This window comes from Heterocephalus glaber, unplaced genomic scaffold, assembly GCF_053883595.1.
Source record: "Heterocephalus glaber isolate CG9 unplaced genomic scaffold, H.glaber_assembly_v1.0 deba00001460, whole genome shotgun sequence".
Classification (NCBI taxonomy): domain Eukaryota; kingdom Metazoa; phylum Chordata; class Mammalia; order Rodentia; family Bathyergidae; genus Heterocephalus; species Heterocephalus glaber.
Genome location: NW_028258307.1, coordinates 8,623,185 through 8,645,847, shown reverse-complemented (window position 1 = coordinate 8,645,847; position 22,663 = coordinate 8,623,185). Strand labels below are relative to the sequence as shown.

At 51.7% G+C, this 22,663-nt stretch overlaps 1 protein-coding gene across 4 annotated transcripts in view; it reads right to left on the bottom strand.

Annotated features, from left to right (window-relative positions):
• Window positions 1-22,663, bottom strand: part of Gfra2 (GDNF family receptor alpha 2) — a 93,202-nt gene that overhangs the window by 1,468 nt on the left and 69,071 nt on the right. For all 4 annotated transcript variants that reach the window (XM_087216871.1, XM_087216872.1, XM_004848261.4 and 1 more), the window contains 4 exons: window positions 9,929-10,038; window positions 9,066-9,206; window positions 6,930-7,102; window positions 694-747 (listed from right to left, as the gene is read on the bottom strand). In XM_087216871.1, coding sequence (XP_087072997.1) covers window positions 694-747; window positions 6,930-7,102; window positions 9,066-9,206; window positions 9,929-10,038 — 478 coding nt within the window. The remainder of the gene's footprint in view (window positions 1-693; window positions 748-6,929; window positions 7,103-9,065; window positions 9,207-9,928; window positions 10,039-22,663) is intronic.

The following is a 22,663-nucleotide window of genomic DNA, read 5'->3' as shown; positions in this document are numbered from 1 at the left end:
TTTCTGGCACTCAGAAGGTGGAGCTGGGCTTCCATGGGGCTGGGCAGGGCAGAAGCACAGGGACTGCTTGGCCCCTTCCGGGCTCTGAGCCCTCAGGTACAGGAAGTGGGCAGGACATCAGGACTGACGAGGGAGTTGATTTCAAGACCCCAAGAGAAGGTCAGGGGACCTTAAGGACCTGTTTGGGGGACACAGGAGAGGGGAGGGAGGCATTTTCTCCATTCCTAATGTACAGGATGCCTCCTCCTCTAGCAGCCTGACTGAGCTTCTCTCCCTCCTGCAGAACTTTACCTGGCCCCTTCTCACCCAAGTTACCATCTTAGATCTGTAAGTCACAGACGCCTAGGTGGGCGGATTCCTTCAAGGGAAGGACTGTGTCTTTATTCATCTCTGAGCCTTGTAAATATCACTGCCCCAGCCCTGAACAGGTTCTAAAGAGTAAGGGAAGTGGTGAGAGGGCCTCCACTCAAAGCAGCCACTCCTTGGGGGAGGCAGCCATGGGCTCTGGCTATAGTCTTTGCACTCCTCCACCCAGCAGAGTGATGCCTACTCAGGTCCAGGTGGGACCAGAAGCTCAGCTGGCCCAGCCTGAGCAATGGGATTCAGGAGCTTTAAGTGCAAGGCTCACCTAGAAAACAGCCTGCTCTGGGCCACTCTCCTGCACCCACCCACCCCCATTCTACCTCTACTCACCTCTGTGAAGCACATGCTTAACTCTTTGGAGTTGTTGGCCTTTAGCCCCTGCTCCTGTGGGAGAGAAGGCAAAAATGAGGTCAGGTCACCAGGTTTTTCTGGGCCAGGCCATCCCAGTGACTCAGATAAGCCCTGGCATTTACTGCCTTGGTCCTACACAGCACAAAAGGCCCTGCCCATTCTGAAATCCTCAGCAATTAGATTGTGGCTCCTCTTAGCTCCTGAAAACACAGTTCTAAACCTTGCTCTCCAGTTTACAACATTTTGCAGTTATCAGCCACTTCCACGTGTGTCTACATACTCAGAGCCCCTCAAAGGCTGGGACCAGGTTTCTTTTCCTTGTGTGGAGTAGTATGTAGCTTGTAACAGAAACTCAATCAACGTTTTACTAGATGCATGCATGAATGAAGAGGTGAATGGATGCCACAGATCAGAAATGGCATTTGGGTGCCAGCTCCTGTTATTTGCCTTCGTTGCTAGAGAGCTTTATAGAAAAGAATCATAAGCCCTCATTTGGACTCAAGGGGAAGGAGAGCTGTGACCGATTAGCGATGTCTGCACTGGCGCATGTTAGGCGATATCTGGCATCTGTGCCAGGCCATTTCCACCCCAAACAGATGTGCAGCACCTGGGAAATCTGTAGAAAGATGAGGAATGGAAAAGGAAGGCTGGTGTGATGATGGTTCCAGAGTCCTCTGCCCTTGCATGAATACTGTGGATGAAAAGCAGTCCTTTGTTAGCATCATCAAGATAAAGATCCATGGGAACCAGCTGGGGATGCAGTGCTTCTATCCTGGCTTCAAATAGCTTGGTTCCCATGGTACTTGTGGGGAATTTCTGGCCACCAAAAGCAACTGGGAACCCCAAGAAATTATGCCTAAATCATTGCTCTTGGCCAGACATATCAATAATGCCTTGGACATCACAGGCAACTGACCACCCAAGACATCTGGTCAGCTAAACAAGGTCCCAGCTGTCACACAGAGACCCCGGCCAAGAGTAGAGTTGTTGCCAACGGTGGAGATAGGACAATAGTGATGATCGGCACAGCAGGAACAGAACCAGATCCTGCCCAGGAGGATCCTACTCAAGACTACAATCCCCATGTCTCCAGGTCCCAAGTTACACCCCAGCCAACCCACCAACTGTGTCCCTCTGCACAGTCACACATCCAGCCCCAAGGACTAGCTCCTGGGACCATGGTGCTGCTCTAAGCAGAGGCACGAGAGGCCACTGCAGCGACCAGAACACGACCATCCCAACTGAGAGGCCACTACTGTCATCTCCCGCCTGCCCTCCCCTGCCCCTTCGCCAGTCCTCATGCAGGCACATCAGTCCCCACCTGCCTGCGACATACACCACCCCGTGCCTACTCATATCTGCCATCACTTCCTGGTGTGACTGTCCTAATTGTGACAGTGTAGTCCTGATCCTTTTGGGGTCTCTTTGTCCCCACTCCCCATGGTGCTCACTAAATATGAAGCCCATGTAGAACCAGAGAAGCAACCTCCAGGGACACAAGAGCCTATCCCATTTCAACCAAAGCTGTTCTGTGTTCATTTGTTCTATTCAGTATACCTATGTATAATTTTTTAAAAAAAACAAAAACAGTGTACTGCTTAAAAACATAAAGCCTGACAAAACAGTAAGACTAGCTGTCCCCTAAAATGGGGCCGGCACAACGTTCCTTGACCAGGGATGCCAACTCTCAGGCAGGTCCTAGACTAGACACTGCCAGTTCAGGCAGGTGCTACCCCAAGGTCAACCCACACAGAGGAGCCAGCAAAGCGCCTGAGCCCCGAGCACAGCGTGTCCTTCCCCAGCTCCGCCAGGTGTGCGGAGATAAGATCGGAGGGCCAGTGCCCTCTGGAGCACCTGGCCTAGGCCTGCATTCTGCTCCTGAATGAGCAGGACTCAACAGGTTCCTCCCAAGAAGGCAGAGGGGCAGGGGTGCTGGCAGAGCTCACACAGGGAAGATGAGAGGGGAGAGAGAGTACTTCTGAGGCAAGGGACGTTTGGGCCAGGGCTGACCAGCCACAGCACTGGATGCGGAGAATACACTGGGCTCCAATGCTGCCCTCAACCCTTCCTTCGGGGGCTGCCAGATTAGTTTATGGATTTTTGTCCACATAGACCCCCTGCAGCCTTTCATTGTGTACACTGCAGGGTCCTCTCTCTTGGTGTCCACAGAACAGGCCCTTCATGCAAAGGTCACTCAAAAACAGAATGAGGAGCAAAGGGCTCAAGAGGCAGGAGATCTGGGCCCAAGTCTGGATCTTCCAATGACACAGGGCAAGCGTACTGAGCCCTAGGTTCCTCATCTATTAAGCGGGGACATAACAAGCCACCCTGATGACGGCAGTGCTCCCCCAAAGCTAAGGGATCGCTGCTTATTCCATACAGCATGAAGCAGAGACAAGCCCACTTTTCCATCCCAAGGCAGAGCCCAAGAGCAAAGCAGCACAGAGGCCAGGAAGGGGCCAGGAGGTGAACCCCAGGCAGCCAGCCTCCTGCCCTCTCTCCAGCCTCCTGCAGCCTCTTTGCAGCAGATGACAGCTTGGGAAGCAAAGGGCTCAGGAGGTCTCCACCCCACTTGATTTCCAGAAAACATGGAGCAGACAGTGCAGGCCTCAGCAACCTCGGCCCACAGCCAACCTGAGGCCTTCACGGTGGGAGTGACTGACCACAGGCAGACTTTTCTGAAAGTGGCACATGCATGCTTGGGGAGGTGCAGAGAAAGAAATTCCACCACCACCAGGGGCTCAGACCCACTGCCTCCCTCCCGCACCAGCTGGGGAACCATCTCCCCTAAAGGACCCTCAGCCCTGCCCTTGAGAGGCACAGAAATGGGGCTCACATCTTACCAGAGAAATAAGCCTCCACACAACCACCTCCAGGCCAGTGAAACCCCAGGAAGGAGAGAAGGCCACCGTCCTCTCCCAACAGCCTTGGGCCGCTGCTGTCCCAGGGGCCATGACCCCTCAAGGCTGGCTTCACTGGGCTCTCCCTGACTCTGCTGCCACGGGTTACTCCAGGCCCTGCCCAGCCCCCACTCTGAGGCTCTCAGCCCCTTGAGGCGGGCTCAGGGTCTGTGGGGTGACGGCTCCCCACAGGGCACAGGCTGCAAGGATGGCAGGACACAAGGCTTCCCTGCGGCATAGTGGCAGGCAGAGAGACCTTGTGGGAAGAGCTGGCCCCGACGGGCTGTGCCATGGAGGCCACCAGCAGTGGGAAAGAGGGGGCCAGTGTAAGGACACAGACAGGAGGAAGGACGGAGGCGGAGCGGGCTTAGGCTTTCTAGAACTTTCTCCCAAAGAGGCCCCTCTGCTCAGGAAGTTGGAAGTTACTGTCTTCTTCTCATTTGCTGCCGACCTCTGTCCCCAGCCTGTGCCCCCAAAGCCCAGGCTGGCAGTCCCAGAGACTCACTGGCCTGGCGCAGGTGCAAGTGACTAACTCCAAAGCTGTCCAGTTAGACAGACAGCTGCTGGCTCTCCCCATGTTCCCTGCTTCTCTTCCTGGCCCCATCCCCAAATCCCAGTTCCCCTGGACTCCTTCCTCACCTGTACCCCTAGGCCCATCCTTCCTATGCACCCCTACCCCTGTGGCTCTCACTTCTTCATCCCCCTCCCTGCCCCAACAACATCCTATTTCTCACCTCCAAATATTGAAAGGATCTCCAAAGACGTTCTTCTGACTCCAATCTCTCTCCCTTGTCTACAAATCTCCACCTGTCAGATGAACCCTCCACAGCCATGGCTCCAATCAGACTCAACGCCCCTATGTCCAGCACCTCCCAGGCCTCGCTGTTCACCACTCCAGCCTGGGAGTCACGGGTGCACCCTACCTCCTTCCCATACAAGCACTGTGTGTCCCACCCAAGCCAATGGCCTGCATCTCCTCCTGGTCAGGGCCAGGGGGCAACACGCATTTTCTATAAAACACCAGAGGCAACCATTTTAGGCTTTGCAGGACACACAGTCTCTTGCTACAACCACCATACACGGCTCTCCCTGCAGCACAGAGATGACACGCAAACAAAAGCTATGGCTGGGTTCCAGCGGTACATGTTATAAAGCAGGCAGGGGGCCCTGTGGAACACACTCTCCTTACACTGTGCTGACTCCAAGCATCGACTCTTGCTTGCCCCTCTGCCTGGGAGCCCCGCATGTGCTCCAATCCGATTTCAGTTTCTACAGTCCACTGTCCTGAACCTTCCGGGCCTGGAAGCAGGTTTGCCCTTGTCACGAGTCTTCAGTTTCCACCACTCTCCGTTGAAAAACCATCCTTTCCTCCCCAGACCTCATCTCATCAGTCCTCTTGGTGTGACCGTTTCCCTCAGAAGCGTCTGAGCAGGCCTCCAGTCCTTCCTAGAAGTATTAGGACCAGGGTACTGGACGATTAAGCTGGTCAGACTCAGTGGCCGGGACAGGTGACATGCAGTAAGACCCTATACCGAAATAAATGAACACATGCACTCATGGGCCACTCTCTGGCTTGTGAGCTGGTGAAACACCCATCCCCACAGCAGAGAGGATGAGGAAGCAGACAGAGGGGGCTGCTAGCTGCTAAAGTTGCTTCAGGCAGGAAGTGAGAGGCCTTCCGGTAGCCCCTCCAAACTCATTTCTAAACATCCTGCTATGTGATTGGCAGTGTCGAGCAGAAGAGGTGAAAGTGGCTGGTGGAGACAAGGATGAGTGTCCCTAGTACTCCCCCGTCATAGGAAAGGTGAGTGTCCCGGTGATCTGAGGGGCCCTGGCATTCTGACTGAGCCCAGAGCAACTCAAGGGGAATGTCAGGAGTGGAGGGAACAGGCCATGGCCAGCAAAACCCTGTCTGTCGCTGGTCTTCCCTCATCCCCACTGCATGCCCTCATCCAGGTGCCACCACAAGACCAAAAGCCTCCTGAACAATCTTCCCACGCCTTAAACAGAAAAAACTGACTTTACCCTCCCTTTCCCCCACCCTGTGCACCCAGACGGCATCCAGGAGGGGCCAAGGAACTGAACACATAGCTGCAGAGAAGACACCCAGACCCTCTTTGAAAAAACAGCAGCAAGTTCAAACAAACTGAGGCCTGTCCGTTCTCTCCTCTAACCTGTGCAGTGCACCTGCTCCACACCAGGCCCTGGGTACTTGGTTCTGCAGAGTGACACAAAGGGGGAGGTGCCACCCAGGCTTCCGGGGACACTGGCCCAGGAGGGAAGAGAGCACAGATGATGGGGCTCAAATGATGACAAGGCAAAGTGGGAGCCCAAGGTAGGCAGAGGGCAATTTGGCATGGACAGAATCAAGAAAGGTAACCCCAAGAGAGCTCCTAGAGTCTCCGCTCCCTCCCTCCTCTGCTCTCCCCCATATGCTGCCCTAAATTCTTGGTTCCAGAGTGGATGTGTACATGAGTGTGTGTGTGTGTGTGTGTGTGTGTGTGTGCACACATATATGTAGGGCCTGCCTAACCAAGCTCTTCAGCAGAGAACCTACTACACAGCTCAAGGTGTGACAGTACGCGGGCAACTCAGCAGAATGAGAGGCTGAACAGGAGCCTGGGCCACACCTCCATAGTGCTACATGTCCCCTGTCATGGCGCTGACTGACGCTTATTTCATTGTCTAAACCTCAATAAGACCACAGAACCACAAACTCAAGACTGTGTTGTCCTCACTCACCAATGTATCCCCAGGATCTCACGTAAGATCTTACATGTAACTTGTAGAGCATGAGTAGGTGGTTGGGTGGGTGGATGGATGGATGGATGGATGTTCAGACAAACAAATGAACCGTAGGGTTTTGGAGTCGGATATAGGTTTGAAATGGCATTCTACCACCAGCAGCTATGTGATCTTGGATATGTGACCTAACCTCTCTAAAAACAAGAATGCCAATATTTCATTGGGTAGGAATTCAATGAGACAGGAAGAGAACGGGCTAGCACACTACCTGGCAATTAGCAGATGGCTGACAAATGGGAAGCATTACATTACTCTGTACCCCTGTGGTGTCTAGTACAATACTGCGCTGTAACAGGTGTTTCAAACTTGCAACATGAATTCCTAAATGACTGAGCAAAGAACAGCCCCACCAGCTCCTCCTTGCCTCTTGGGGCTCTGACCTAAAGGAGGACCTTCAGTGCCCTTTCCTGGCCCATTTTATGGGTCTCACATGGCTCCTAACACCAAGGTGCTTTCCCAGACCCTCAGCCTACCCTGGTTCCAGTTCCCAAGCTGTAGAACTCGCCTCACCTGGACAGATGTGCAAGTGGTGATGACACTGGTCCCCAGACTGGTGCTGTCACTGAGGTCATCTGGCAAAGAAGGAGTCTTCTCCACCCGAGGGGCCTGGGTGGCCTGGAATGGGGGGTTCTTGGGGGACACATTCACATCTGTGCCATTGCCAAAGGCCTGGATGGCATTCCCTGGGGAACGGAGGAACGGGCACATGTGGAAAAATCAGGACCTGCTCCCATCCTTTCTGCCCCAGCTCCCCTCCCTGACTGCTCTGCCCTGGAACAACCCAGAACCTAGGGACAAACAGAAGCACATGGAATTTAACCTTGCTGAGGCTCCTTTTCAGACCTGCAAAAGTTCACATCTAGAGGGGGAAACAGCAAGAGGAAGGTGGAAAAGACATAAACCAGAATGGAAAAAACGTACATGATGAGGATTACAGCAGAGGAAAGGAGGGAGGAAGAAGAAGTGTGGGAACCAGGGGAGAGGTGGGGCTTTGCCAAGAGTGGCAGGGCCATCAGTGCTGCAGACCCTGCTGGGAAAGCTCCCCCCAGGCCCCAGACCCCTACTCACAGGCTGTCCCACTCACTCGCTGTCCTGAGTGCTTCCAGGTCCCCAGCGCTGGCATTCCAAGGGCTGCAGACTAGCCCTCTTTCCTCTCCACACCATAAACTTTCCTGGGGAAGCTTCTCCGTCTCCATGCTGTCAGCTAGCACTAATTCACTGGGGGCTGACTCATCAGACCTCTGAAACTAACCTTTGTCCCTAAGACCAAACCTACAGAGAAATCTTCACCTGAACATCCCAAATACACTTCAAAATCCTCCTGTCTAAACCTGAACTAGGCATCTCTTCTCACCATTGCCAACAATTCCTTCCCCTATATTGCTAATCCTAAGGTGTCATCTCTGTCTACCCAAGTCCCCCAAGCCAGAAACCCAAGGGGACAGGAGAGGGTCACCCCATGGTGCCTGTCCACTCACCCACTGGCAGGTCATTGAGGCCACCTCCTAAAGATCTCTGCACTCCATCTCGTCCATTCCCCCTGCTGTATTCCGTCATCACCGTCCTCTCCCATGAGCATCAGCTACAGCCTTCTCACGGAACTTTTACTGGGCCAATCATCAGAATCATATCCCTAGCCCCAGGGACCTCCATGCCACAACCTTGGGATCACCTGCTGGCATCTTTTCATCCATCCTGTGCCATCCTGTTTGGGTCTGCAAGAGGAGGGTGCTCTCTACCTGTCCAGATGACTGTCACTCCGGTCATCTTCAATGCTATGTGGCAAGGCCAAGTACTCTGCAGTTCCTTCAACAAACTCATCTTCTGGAGGGCCCTGGGGCCCGCCAGGATAAGCTCCCTGCCTCTTCCATTGACCAGTTTGGACTATCTTCACAGGATACAGCCTCTGAGAAGTCTTCGGGGCCATCCTCCTCCTGGCTGGTGTGGGGTCCCCAACCTGAGCCCCTGAAGAATCCCAGACAGAACTCCACCCTCAGACTCCTCACCCTGTACTGTGATCACAGGTAACCCTCAATTTACTTCCACCGGACTGTGTGCTCCTCAATGACAGGCCCTAGAACCTCTGCCTCTCCCAGTACCAAACAAAGGAAGGAAGAAGAGGGATGGACAGATGGACAGGAAGAAGAAAAGAAAGAGAGAAGAGACCTGCAGATGGAGTGTCCAGCAAGGGGTGTCCAACTGCAAAACTCATAGCAGACAGAGCTTGACTGTGGCCCCCTTCTCTCTCCAGATTTGGGATGAGGAGTTATTTAAAAGAAAGTTGCAGATTCCAGGAAAAATACTTGTTAAAATGAAAGGTAGCAGGTGCCTGAGAGCCTTATAGGGTGGGGCTCAGTCTCCAAAGGAAGCTGGAGGAAAGCTGTCAGAATAACAGAAATTTTTGCCCTTGGCTTGACATAGGCTCAAGGACTCTGGTGGTAAACTGAGGCAGGTCCACTGACAGCTCTACTGTGAATCTGAAAGAGCTCAAGACCCAGGGTCCCCACGGACAGACAGCACCCATGGTGGCCATCAGAAAAGAAGGCAGCGAGTGGCCAGGGCAGGCAGGTCCAGGTCCCCTCCCAGGTAGCTGTTGGGAAGAGGGTCCGGGGCACTTGGGTGTGGGGAGAGCGCTCCCTGACTCACGGAGGCACGGGTTCTCAGTGAAGTCCCTCAGAAACTTCTCGCACTCCTCCTCCATGTTCCCACTGCCGCGACAGCTGCACCAGGGGGACACCACAATGCTGCTGGGGCTGGAGTCCACGTAGTTCGGGGTCATATCAAACCCTGGGCAGAGAGAGCGGGAGGGAAAGGAGACAGGAGCAAGAGGACCTTTCCTCTGGGCCCCAGACACCAGGTGCAACAGGGCGGGAGTCCCCCTGCCCCCGGTACACACACAGCACCCTGCCATCCTAACTGAGCACTACTACCCCAGGAACCTCGGGGTCTTCGAGGGCAGAGGGCCGAGGCCTCGGGAACCAGGCTCCTCACCACCAGGACAGCAAGGAAGACGCACAGCCCTGTGCAGAGCGTGCCCTTGCTTTGCCCTCACCCACGAGGAAGTGCCTAGCTCTAGAGTCAGAGAGACGAAGGCTCCTGTCCTGGGTTGGGTCCCAGGGTCAGTGTTTACCAGCTGGGTGAGCCTGGGCAAGCTACTCAATTTCTCTCACCTCAGCTTCCACATCTGTAAAATGGAGACATCTATACCTTACTAGCAAGACCTGCAGGGAGAATCCAATAAGTAAAGACCTAGAATGTCAGAACCATGCAACAGATACCTCTTTTTTTTTTTTATTTCCAAAGGCTTACAAGGCCTCTGGGGCCTTCCTCAATCCCCTTCTTCCTAAAGAATTGGTTCCCCACTAGTCCCCCCCAAAAGCTGTCTGAATCTGTCACAGAGAAGGCTGAGCTCAGCCTGACTCCCAGCAGCCCTGAGCTGGGCCATGCACCTGCCCGGCAATGTTGGGGCAGCAAAGATCTCAGCCAGCGCAGAGCATGCAGGAGCTTACCAATCATGCCCGCGTAGGAGCCCAGACACGCCTGGTAATTGTCGGCAGGGCAGCTGGTGAGGGTGCGGTAGGAGGCTCGACAGTTGGTGTGGAAGTCCGCCAGCCGGGACCTGTGTCGGGAGAAGACCCAAAGAGAGGCGTTTAGTGTGGTGGCCTTCCAGGCCCCTCTGTCCGGCCAGCGCAGAGTGGCCCCTCCCTGCTGCTCTCCCAGATGGGCTGAGGATGCCAGAAAGAGGGAAAAGGGGACCGTGGGGGACCAAGTGTTGAGCACCTTGGGCTGTGAGCAAGCTGAGGACAGAAAAGTCCAGTGACAAATGACAAAAAAGACCCAAAAAGGCACAGCAATAGCACACTCTCAATGGCTCCTCCCAGGAGAAGGACTCAGGCTGGGTTTGCAGAGTGCCCTTAGCCAGGGCCGGAGAGCGGGGCTCTGCTTTCTGCTCGGCCACAAGGCTGGGTGACCCTGCCCAAGTCTTCAACACATCACTCTTCCCACTTGAAAAATGGGTCCAATAATCCCTGCCCCAGCCACCCCACAGGATCTGTCTGAGGCTGAAAGGAGCCAGACCCAGAGAGGAGAAGGGGCTTCGGGGACATCGCACAGGTGTTCCTGCCTGGCTCTTGGGTATCGCGTCAGAGCAAAGCCCCCGGCACCTTTCCACCACCTCCCAGGCACCAGCCTTGTCCTCCCCTAGTGACTGCAGCGGGCCACTGCCCGCTCCTCTGATGATGCGATATAACCAGTGTGCATAGATAGCTCTGTGCTTCCCACTCGGCCAGGAGCTGCTTAAAGGCAGGTGCTGTCTGATCACATCGGTCCCCGGTCCCCAGCCCCAGAGCTGGACAGAGCACGTTACAAGGAGCACCAGACACCCAAGTCTCACACACACGAGGGCTCCCATTTCTTCCTGCCCCAGTGCTCTCTGGTTTGGGATCACTTGGGCCCAGAAGGATACTTCCACACCCACCATGTCAGGTGAGTGTCCCTGGCCAGGTGGTCTCTGTGTCACATCTTCTGAGTGTCACAGCAGCTGTGAGAACTGGGACCTCAGAAACTAGTGTCAGCCAAGATTCACAGGAAGGACCAGAACCTGGGTCACCTGGCTCCTCGCCCAGGCTCTTGGCACATAAGGGACCTTACAAAGTGATCCCCAAGCTCACCCCAAATTCAGTTCTCCTGGTTCTTCACTGGAATCGTGTCCCATTTGGGAAAGGCATGTATAGAGGGATACGGGACAAGAGGCTGAGAGACACTGAGTGAGGAGAGATCCCAGGCTTCACAGGGAAAGTGTCAGTGCCTGCGGAGAAGACCTGCCACCATGCAGGCCCAAGGGCACCAGCAGGACAGACTATCATTTGCCTGGAGGCCCCAAGTCCTGAGGGTAGTTTTGAGAGGGAGGACACCTCTGCAAACATCTGACCCCTCTGGTGGAAAGTCATGAGAATCCAGGGCCAGGAGTTCTCAGCTCAGCTCTTCCCTAACGCACTGGTGACCATGAGCAAGTCCCTTGCTCCCCAGGCACTCAGTGTCCTTATTTACCAAATGAATAAAAAGTACTCTTGGTTTATCATTTCAATGGTACCTTCCCATTTGGGGTGATGATAAAGACTGCCCAACAATGCAAATGTACTTAATGCCGCCATGTTATATGTTTTTAATGGATAAAGTTTACCTTATTTTATCACAATGACTTTTAAACTGGTGCCTTCACATCCATCTTTATCATTTAATCTTCAGGAAAATCTGTGAGGTCTGACAAGCAATTATTATTATCCCATTTGACAGATGAGAAAACTGAACCCCAGAGAAGCTAAATTAGGTGAAGAACTCAGAGCTCGAAAGCAGAGGAGCCAAGACTTGAGCCCAGAACTCCAGCAGTAGGCAGATACTCTTCCGGCCAGGCATCAGCTCCCGTGTGAGAATGAGTCTTGAGCCCTTGAGGTCCTTTCAGACCCTCTGCACTTCTGTGGATGCCACCATCCACAGCACAGAAGGAAGCGTGCGTCATCTCTGCCTTCCCCCGACCCATTACTGCACCCTCTGTCTCCTCACCACCCAGCCCCAAAACAGGAAAAGCAGCATTTCCAGCCATGTCCCTGCCTCTGCAGTACAAGACATGGCCTTGACCATCAAAGCCAGAGTCTGTCCCACTCTGCAAGGGGGCAACTGAGAGAAGGTGGGTGGAAGGACGGGTGGTCTCTGCCCATGTCCTGGATCTCTAGAGACCTACCAGTGGGCTGAGTGGGGGAAGAGACTGATAGACAGATAGAATTTGGAGACAAACAAAACAAAATCTACTGTGAGTTGAGCCCCTTCCAAAAACATATTGAAGTCCTCTAAAACCCTGGTACCTGTGAATGCAGCCTTGTCAGAAATAAGGTCCCTGAAGATGTACTCAAGTTAAGATGAGGTCAGTAGATTATGTGGGCCCTACATCCAAGGACTAGGGTCCTCATAAGTGAGCGGACACAGACACAGAGAGAATACCTTGTGACAGCAGCGGCAGAGACCAGACAGATACCTCTGCAGGCCAGATAACACCAAGGACTGCCAACAACACCAGAAGCTAAGAGGGAGGCATGAAACAGATTCTCTGGGTTTTGGAGAGAGCATGACCCTGCCTTGATTTCAGAGTTCTGGCTTCCAGAGCTGTGAGAGAACATATTTCTGTTTCAAGCTGCCCAGCTCTGGTACTTTTGTTACAGAAGCCTCAGGAAACAACAAAACACTTTTTTTTTGGGTACCAGGGATTGAACTCGGGAACCTGCACTTATAAGACAGGCGACAGAACCACTGAGCTAAATCCCCGGCCTGACATAACACTTTTGAAGACAGCATTGTTTTGGCCAAATCTCCCTCTAGAAGGAGCCACGGGGATGTGATCAGGCGTTGTCATGGAGCAGGACTGCAGGTGGGTGAGCAAAGCTTGGACGCAGCCCTGTCAGGCGCAGCCCCTGCAGACAGGGATGAGATGGTCCACATCCGGTCATCCTTGCTCCTGCCACGTGACTGACAGACTGAGATGGGAACTGCATGGATGTTGGCAGAATGTCCGAAGGGAAGCCCCAGCAGTGGGGTCCAGGCCACAGGCAAGAAGCACCACTGGCTCAGTCCTGGGGGACGACAGTGCCTGCCACAGCAGACCTGAGCAGCCCTAGCTCAACCTTCATGTGTTGGGAGCCTCCTAAGTGGCTCCACCCCCAGGAACTACAGGATCTTGGCTGGCTCACCATTCATAGAATCTCTCAAAATGTCTTCAGCTCCACAGGCTGGAGAAGGAACCAATCGTGTGCAGGGAGAACATGGAACAGGAGCAATCCAAAGTAATTCCCTGATGGGCCCAGAGAGGCCAGGCATGAGGAGCAGAGGTGGGAGCACAGGAAACAAACCAGGGGACGGAGCCCAGACCCTAAGAGGGCCGGCAGAGGGGCTCGTCAATGAGTGGAGGGGGCTGATCCAGCTGCTGGGAGAGGAGGGAGCATCTGTCACGCGGTCATGCTTAGTCCCTGGCTTACTCCCATGCTTAGTCCCTGTGTGGCTCTGGGCTGGCCTATTGTGTCTGGTGCTCAGTGTCCCTGCTATTGTGGTTAACATAGACTGTCAATCTGACTGGCTTGTCAGCCACTCAGGGGATTCAAGACTAAAGCACACTTCTGGGTATGTCTAGATGGGTCACAGAGGTATGACCCAGGAAACTGTATCTGGTCCTTCACCCCTTCTTTCTGGCACTATTCCCTGGCTCTGCTTCCCAGCCACCGTGAGCTAAGCAGCTCTGCTTCACCACACCCTTCCGCCGTGACTTTCCTGACTTGGAGTCAGCTGACCATGGACTGAATCCCCTTTAAGTGGCGTTGGGTATTGTGTTCAGCAATAAGAAAGCTGACTATGACCCCAGTTACCAAACAGTGAGGGCTGCGGCTGCCTATCTCCCACACTGGGCTGCTGAGATAAAGACCCAACAAGACATCTACGTGAGAGAGCCGGACAGAGCAGGCGCCCAGGCAGGCAGGCATCATCTTTGTCTTCCTCCTCAACACACGTCTTATCCCTGCACTGCGCCTGCCACTGCCAAGTCCAAAGAGGGAACAGCTTTTCCTGGAGTTTCCCAGAGAAGGACAACAACACCCGTTCTCCCTGTGCCAAGATGAGTCTAGGTTCCACCCAGAGCAGCATGAGCACATGCCCCCTCTCCAGTCACTACCAGGCTCCAGAGGCAGGTGGCTGGCCCCCAGGTACACCCTGGCCTCCTGACCCCCTCATCCCTCATACCACACTGAGGACACAGGAAGAGGAGCAAAGGCCCTGGACGCCAGGCAATGTGCACAAAGCCCCTTCTCCAGGCCATCGGTGCCCTACAGGGGAAAGGAGCATCTCGTGACTCTGCACTGTGGCCTATTTCCTTCCCAGCAGCCCCATGGCTCATGCCAAGCCTCAGAGAGGAGACTGTTCTGCATGAAGGGAGGGGGCCGTGGGCTTGGGCCGGCAGACAGCAAGGGGAAGGGTAAAGGAAGGGAAGGGGCCAGCCTTCTGTTCATCCATTTCTCCATGCTCAGCACCAAGGCTGCCTTGGCAAACGAGAGTGAGTGACAAATGGAGCCATTTAGGAGGCTGCCACGTCCAAGTCCCCAGGAGGTCTTTGACCGCTCAAGGTTCCTCAGCCGCTCAACCCACAGCTAAGTCCACGGTAGCAGGCTCCCTCTGTCATCCTCAGAGACCAAATGGTGTCAATTTCCTTCAAGGCCTTGACACGTTTCAACTCCAGCCACGATGGGAACCGGCTACATGAACACTCCAGCCCATTCCTGGTATGCATCATTCTCCAAGGCAAATGCAGCACCTCTCGGCCAAATGTCACTCTTCCCTCATACATCAGAAGGTCACTGGCCTCTCGGATTCCATTTGTGCTGCCAAGAACAGACCTTTCCTGTATCAGTCCCATCGCTTTGCAGATTTCTGAGCCCCAGAACAGAGATGGCATAAAGGAAGCATAAGAGGGAGAGACCAGCAAACAACCAGAGAGAGAAAAAGCAGGAAACCAGCAAGAGAACGAAAATGCACCAAGCCAAGTGCCTCCCTGCTGAGATGGAGACAAGACTGCCAAGGGAGCCCAGGGCAGCAGGTGGATTGGTCCAAACAGCACAAGGCCCCTTTGGACCTGTTTCCCCAGCAGCTGCAGCCTATTTAATCACAGGAAAGCAGCACCAGGAGAGAGAAAGACACCTGACCTCCAATTTGATGAAAAGGTTACCATATTAAATGCAGAACATCCAGCTAAATTTGAGCTCCAAATAAATGATGAATTTTTAATAGAAGTTCATCTAGGCCATACTTACACTAAATAGTTTTCTGGATCTGGAATTCAAACTTAACTGGGCATCCTATATTGTGATTTTTTTTTTATCACCAACAACCCTATCTGATGAGCACAGGGGTCCCCAGACAAGGGAAAAAGGGCAGAGCTGGGCACACAAAGATCAACCCACAGAAGCAGAAATCAACCAGATTTGGGGGAGGAGCAACTTTCTTTAGGTCAGCAGTACTCAAAGGGCAGTCCACAGACAAACAGCATGAGCAGCAACTGGAACCTGTCAGAAACTGAACTGCTCAAGGCCTACCCGCAGTGTGCAAGACCCAAAATTCCAGGGGCAGGGGCAGCAATCCACTTTAGCAAGCCCTGAAGGTGATTCAGAGACAGGCTGCAGGTCCAGAGAATGGCGACCTTCACAGGCCTCAGAGCCCACTCTGCTCTCAGATTTAAACACCTCACTCACAGCCCAGCCATGGAAGAAAGGAATGTGTACAAAGCCATAGTCCCAGCAGGCTTGTGGTTACATGTAAAGACTGCACACATTTGTATACACACGCACACACACACACGCACACCTGTCCCCACAGGGCCACACAGCTACACACAGATATACCTTCTCAGGGCTGGACTTAGGTCTTGGCCAGAAGAAAGTACAGACACCTGTGCACCTGTTATTAGTGAAATCCTCCCTTGGCCCAGGCTGTAAACAGCTTCCCATTCACATTTCCGAAATTTGACTGATTTAGAATAATATTAGGGCTGGGTCGGGATTTAGCTCAGTGGTTCCACCGTCTGTCTCGAAAGCACAAGGTCCCAAGTTCAATCCCCAGTACCAAAAAAACCAAAAAGAAGAATATTGGGGTGAATAACTCCCAGAAAATACAGACCAACACATGAGATTTTTGGTCTGAGGTCCTTCTCAACTTCCCAAAGTTCCTACTTACCAGGCTGTACCTGCTATGAAGCTACTATAAAAATCCATGGGTTTCTATTAGTTGTAGCTGTTAGAAGGGGGAGCTAATACCTTTGGAGGACCTACTATGCATCTGCCCAAAGCTGTTAACCTATTTAATTTTCTGAACAATCCTATAAATTAAATATATTTCACCATGAGGACACAGTAACTTCAGATAGGCTTTATCGCACAGTCACAGGACCGACAGCCAGCACACCCTGGCCAGACTCCCGCCAAAGAAAACAGAGCGGCAACTAGAGCTGCCTAGTGCAAAGGAACAGGGTATTTGAATGTTTCATGGAGGGGAATGAGGACCCCAAGAAGTGCAAAGAACTCATGACAGGCTGCATGGATGATTTATGGAAACAGAGGAAATGGCTTTAATGATTTAAATCTCTCCAGAATGCCTTTCTGAGGTCCCCTCCAATGGCTCAGGGCATGGTTAAGAAAGTTTCTTGACACTGAGAAAAGGGAACGTGGCTTTCACCACCCCACGGCTACTTTCTGACACCTCCAGCCTCATGAGGGGCAGTGTGATGCTCCCACCTCCCCAGTCACCTCCTGGCTTGCTTCCCTGGACTTATTCTTTCTGCCCAGAACAGCAGCTTCCCTGGGGATGACCTGGAGGAAGGCACATCCTCCTTGAGCCAGGTAGTTCTAATAAAGGCCACATATGGCCTGCTCAGTCCAGGTAGGCACTGAGCCAGGCCGAGCCAGCCACAGAGCCTCTCTCCTCACCGTCATATTCTAGGCACGAGGAAGTAACACAAGCTGAAGTCCATGCCTGAGGTTTTCCTAATGGAGCAAGCAAGGGAGAACGTTTCTTTTTTCAGCTTATGAGACAGCCAGGTGTGAGTACAGATACACAGGGACCATAGCTCTGGCATCATGGTCACAATAAGAACACATAAATAAGTAAGCTGCAGAGAGAAAACAGAATTAGGTGACAAGGGAAAAGAGTCTTATTTGTGCATGAATCATTGTGATACACCCTTGCCCTTTGTATACTTTATTATGTAAGCTAATCTTATTTTTCCCAACCCAACTGTCTGTCATTTAAAGCAAAAAAAAAAATATTAACTACAACTCAGCTTTACTCACTAATATTACATGACCTTCTCTGTCTAAGTTCTAAGTAACCAGAAAAAAAGCACACTATGAAAAGGTCACAGGCCGAAAATCAAATTCACAGAGTCTGTGTAAGCCAGGCAAAAGTACTGGGATAGGAAGAGCTATTCAGCAAGAGCAACTCTGAACACAGATGTGATCATCAGAAAAGAGATCTGATCAGCAGATGATGATCAGATTCCTGCAGGAAGATAGTCCTGGGCTGCCTGGGACTCTTTCTTTCCCCAGTTTACCTAGGGAAGAGCAGTCAAACAGATGTCAATGCCAAGGAAAGCCACATCACTATTGAGAATGACAAAGGTGTGAATTGCATTGATGTATGAGAATTTAAACATGAAATCATATTAAGGGATTAAAAAGCAAGAGCCAGTACAATGTATGCCCCCTGGTTAGAAATGGGAAAAATGTTAAGCTTTGAATCAAAGAGTCTCAAAAGGAAATTTCAAAAGAAGCTAACGAAAGACACTGATCATTACGTTCCCTTTTAATAAAGTTGCTTGAAGGTTGCAATTATTTGTTGAAGGTTCGTTGAATGAGGCCTCAAGAATCCTGAGCTCTTAAACCATGATTTTTCTAAGCCTTAGGTTAGAGAGAATGTTATTGGTTCTTGAAGCATCAGTGAATCCAACTGACTCTGTCCCAAGACAAAGAAGCTAAGAGAGAAAAGCCCCTATTTCAAGGGAGACCTGGCTCCTCACCCCTGAGCAGCCCCTATTCCTGTGAGCTACAAGCTGGAGAAGGTTCTGGGGCCAACCCTGGAAAGGGGCCACCGAGCCCTTCTGGGTGTCACACAGAACTCAGGGCGTACCTGCAAGTAGGAATGCTTGATGCCCTCCTCAGAGGCCCTGAGTTCTTCAAGAACCCTTGAGCTCCCTCCCAACCCCCTCCAGAGAAGCATGTCCAGTCATGAGGTCTAATTTCTGATGTCATACCCACTGCGTTCAAACCTTGGCTCAGCTACTCACTAGCAGTGTCCCCTTGGGTAGGTCACTAAATGAGACATCAGTTTCCTCTCTACAAAACGGAGGGGATAATGGCACTTACCTGGTAGAGTCTTCACCAGGAGGACTGAATGAGACCTCTAATGAGGAAATGTTATGAGTGCCTGGGAAGTGCCCAGCACTCTGAGGTTCTGCCAAGGCTCAAGCAAAGGGACATGACACCAGTGACTATTACTGAGCACCTCCCTTGTTAAAAGAGTGCCATACCAAGTGCGTTCACTAACGTCACCCCCGGGTACCCTGACAACAATTTTCCCCATGGGTATGACTGCCCTTATTTTACAGGCAAAGAAATGGAGGCTTAGACTGGTTAATTAACTCAACATCGCAGGAGCAAGGCCAGAAGACTTAGGTTCAAATCCAAGCTCCCATGCTAGATTTTCCCTTCCACCATGCTGTCCCTAGCCACCCACATTTCCCAGCCTGCTACTCCTGGCTCTTCTCCCTGCATTCTGAAACTACAGAATGAAAGAGGCTTATTTTCCTTCTGGGAACACCTGAGGAGATCTCTGAGTGCCATTTCACCCCAATATAATTTCATTCTGGAGCTCACTGAGTACTCTCCCTCTCCACCAGGGGAGCCATGAAGGCATCATGGGGAAATAATGACCTGGAAGAGGGCTGTGTCTGGAGCCACTGGACTCCAGACGACCAGAGCAGTCCATCAGACCCAGGCCACTACTAAGAGACCAACATGCCCACCACAGTGGTGGGCCCACACCTGCCCTGGAGGAGGGTCAGGAGGGCCTACATGGAGTAGAAGCCAACCTAAGCCCCCTGGATGTCCCCACAGGGCCGAGATGGGAGCCAAGGCCATTTCCTTTTGCAAGAGTCCATCATTAGACATATTCCCTCGTGTCCTCCAAAACCAGACCTCCTTTTCTCCATTTCCCCCCATCCCTTCACCTATGTTCCAAACCTATTATGACCAAGTAAGAGGAGAAAAGAATTAAATGTATGCATCATTTGATTTTAATTGAAGGACTGTTCTATTTCATTGAACTGCTAAGTAAGCTGAACAAGAGATTGTGTTTACATAAGCAAACCCCAAATCACTATAGACTTGCTGTCACATTAAGTCAATACTTATGAAGGCTCTCTATTTAATTATTCAGTGAGGATTGACTTATTATTGTGTTAAGAGTGTGGTTAGCCTTGAGCTAGGTAGCCAGCCAGCTGAAAGATTTCTTTCAACTTTCTCTGAATGCTGATATGGTTCTTACTGGTGGTGTGAGGTTAGTTTCTTCCTCTCCCTCCCCACCTCTTCCCTCCCTCCTGCTGCAGAGCCTACTGCTTATTAGGGGGCAGCAGGTGATCCTGCCTGCTCCCCCTCCCAAATGACCTTCCGAAGACTGATCATGAGACTCTGACAGCTGAAGTCTCACCACTTTAATTCCTCTGTGCTTAGTATAGCACTCCCAGCCTTATTCTTCCTACTCCTCATTCTGCAGACCTCCTCCACAAAGATCAGACCCTTCCTCAGCCTTGATATTCCCAGCATATTCCCTTCAACCTCCACAAGATGTGTTCCTCAGTCTTTGCAACCCATCCAAACCCTTTTATTCCATGGCACAGTGTTACAACAATCCAGATAGCTTTTTATACCAAATGACATGCCCTGAAACATAACATGCAGAGAAAAGTCCAGAGCTTGATGCTTTGCCTAAATTGCCGAGCAACTGGAGAGGCAGAACAACAAGGTGGTTACGAGCAAAATCCCAGGCACCTGGATCCAAACTCCAGTTCCACCAGTCACAAAGGGTACAACCTTGGACAATGTACTCACTCTTTTTTAATAGGGTACCCTCATCCACCCAAAGGAGTTAACAGGTTCTGGGAAGAGCAATGGAGATTCCCATAGAGTGCCTAAGACTGTACTGGCATGTTAGCCTCAGCTTTGCATTTCTAAGCTAACTCCCCTGAGCTCCCACAGGCCATCATTTGGCATCCCGACCCCCACTGGTGATCTGATCAGAACACTGCTCATCTCCATCACCTCATCTCAACTCCTCCTCCTCTCTCCCAGGCCACACCCTTGTGGCAACACTGACCACACATACTCCCCCCCCAACCATGATGTTTCCTGCTCCTTCTTCATGGTTCATGTCCTTCACTGCTCCTACCATGGCCTTCTTGAAACTTCTTCCAGTTCCAAACCCAGGTCAGGTAACACATCTTTCAGAAAACCTCCCCTGAAAGCCTTGCCCAACTCTGAACATATTTCACAGACTTCAATCACTGCTCTTGTATCATCATATCATAATTTATATTTTGCTTATCTGCTTCTCCCCCTATGAGTCCCTCCAGGACAGAAATCATCTTATCCATGTTTGAATCTTCAGTGCCCAAAAGGGCCTGACACACAACAGTCACTGCGTGGAGCAATAGAAGGAAGAATGGATGAGTGGCCAGATGAGCGAGTGGATGGATGGATGGACGGATGGACAGATGAGCAGATGGGTGGAGGACGAGTGGGTGGATAAGTGAATGAGTGGATGACAGTATGAGTGGGTGGATGGATGGAAGGATGGATGGATAGATGGATAAATAAGGAGTGCATCTGGAAGCAAGAGGAACTTTCCTCTAAACACCAGGGAATCTGAGAACTCTCCTAACACTTCCTCTTGAAAACTTAAACCACAGGCAGATCTCCAGCCGAAAGCACAGAAAATTGTGTCAATCTTAAATTTACCTGGAAACCAAGGTAACCCAACACCAAAAGCGCCCTCCAGTGGGTATGTCTCTCTCCCTTCCTCTGAGTCTGCCTGTGGCTATTAAGACTCAGAAAAGTCTCTCTGCCATCTCTGGTAATAGCTGTTCGCTAAAGGAGGCCCAAGTGGCCTGCAAGAATTAACACACATCCTTAAGCACCACTCTTAACATGAAGAAGTGCCTTGGAGACCTACAAAAGAGAAGCCAATGTGTCCCTGTGGAAAAAGGCTGGATAAAGTGTCCATTCTCCCAACGACCAGAAGGGCAAAAGTACCCAGGTGCTGGGGCAGAGTACAAGGCTCAAAACATCTGCTGCTTACAAACCATAAACTCTGGCAATATGACTGCATCTCTCAGTGTCTAGGTGGCTGTGACACACGCACAAGAGATTTGGGGGACTAAATGTAACCACATGAGCTAAAGTATTTCTGAAATTAGAATGTACTAGATACAGCTTTAGTATTTTTCTTCTTAGGGAAAATAAAAAGAGAACAGGACAGTTCCACTGTTCCCTAATCCTCTTCTTTGCCTGGCTAGACAGACAAGCTCCCAGTGCAGGAGCCAGAGCAGAAGCAAGAGGACAGGTGGGCAGAGCACAGGGCAGCCTGTGCATTGCAGCCTGGACCCAACAGGAAGCAGGAAGGAGCAGGTATGGCTGGTTGGCCTATGCTCTGAGAAAATACGGGAGGCCTTGGGCCTTCAGGCCCCTCCCCACTGCCTTCCATTCCAACCCCCCGGAACTGCATACATGAACATTTTTCCTATCAGGCAAATATCTGGGCAGCTCTGTCACCACTAGGAGTCTTTCTCATTATATAGACTAATGAGAACATTGTGCTTCTCAGAGCTATTTATCAAGGCAACATCCATTATAAATGACATTTTTCCTGAACTAACAAAGGATATGAGGCTGGAGAAACTGGTTAAAAGGAAATGTTTCGCTGATTCCAGAAACCATTCAGAAATCAATTACCCACCCCCTTGCTGGCCAGTGCTTTCTCCCCTCTGTGTTCTTCCTCCCACGTGGACCTCTTTGCTCTGCCCACCCACCCCAAACCCTTGAGCCAGGAACCCAGGAAGGGGAGCGCACCAGCTCCAGGAATATGCTACCCTCAGGGAGGGCAAAGTCTTAAGTGGCGGCATCGCTGGAGCATGGAAGACCAGATTATTTGTAGTCCCAACTTGCTGATGCAAGATGAAAAATACAGCACACTGCAGCTGCTGAACTCAGCTTTTTTCTTTTTCTTCCTTCTTTCTCCTTCGCTGAGGTTAGTGTTTTACAAAAAGGGCTTTATATAAAAAATAAAATCTATAAACTGAGGGGTTCCGACCTGTCAGCGTGAGGTCAGGCGCATGGAATGTGGTGTGCAGGGTGGAAGGAATGTGGGCCCTTCGTCTCACCTACACACAGTAAGCTCTCTCACACACAACCCCACATGCACACCAAGGTCAAGGCCCTGCCATCTGGACAAGGACACACACCTCTCAGGTTGAAAGTCTTCATTCTCAAGCCCTGACTCTTAGATCTCTCTGTTTCTACTCCCCAACTCCAAGGCAAGTGACAATGCGGGGTCTCCCTCTGACGTCACAGGGCTGGACACCAGGCTGACGGGCCAGGGAGCAAGGCTCT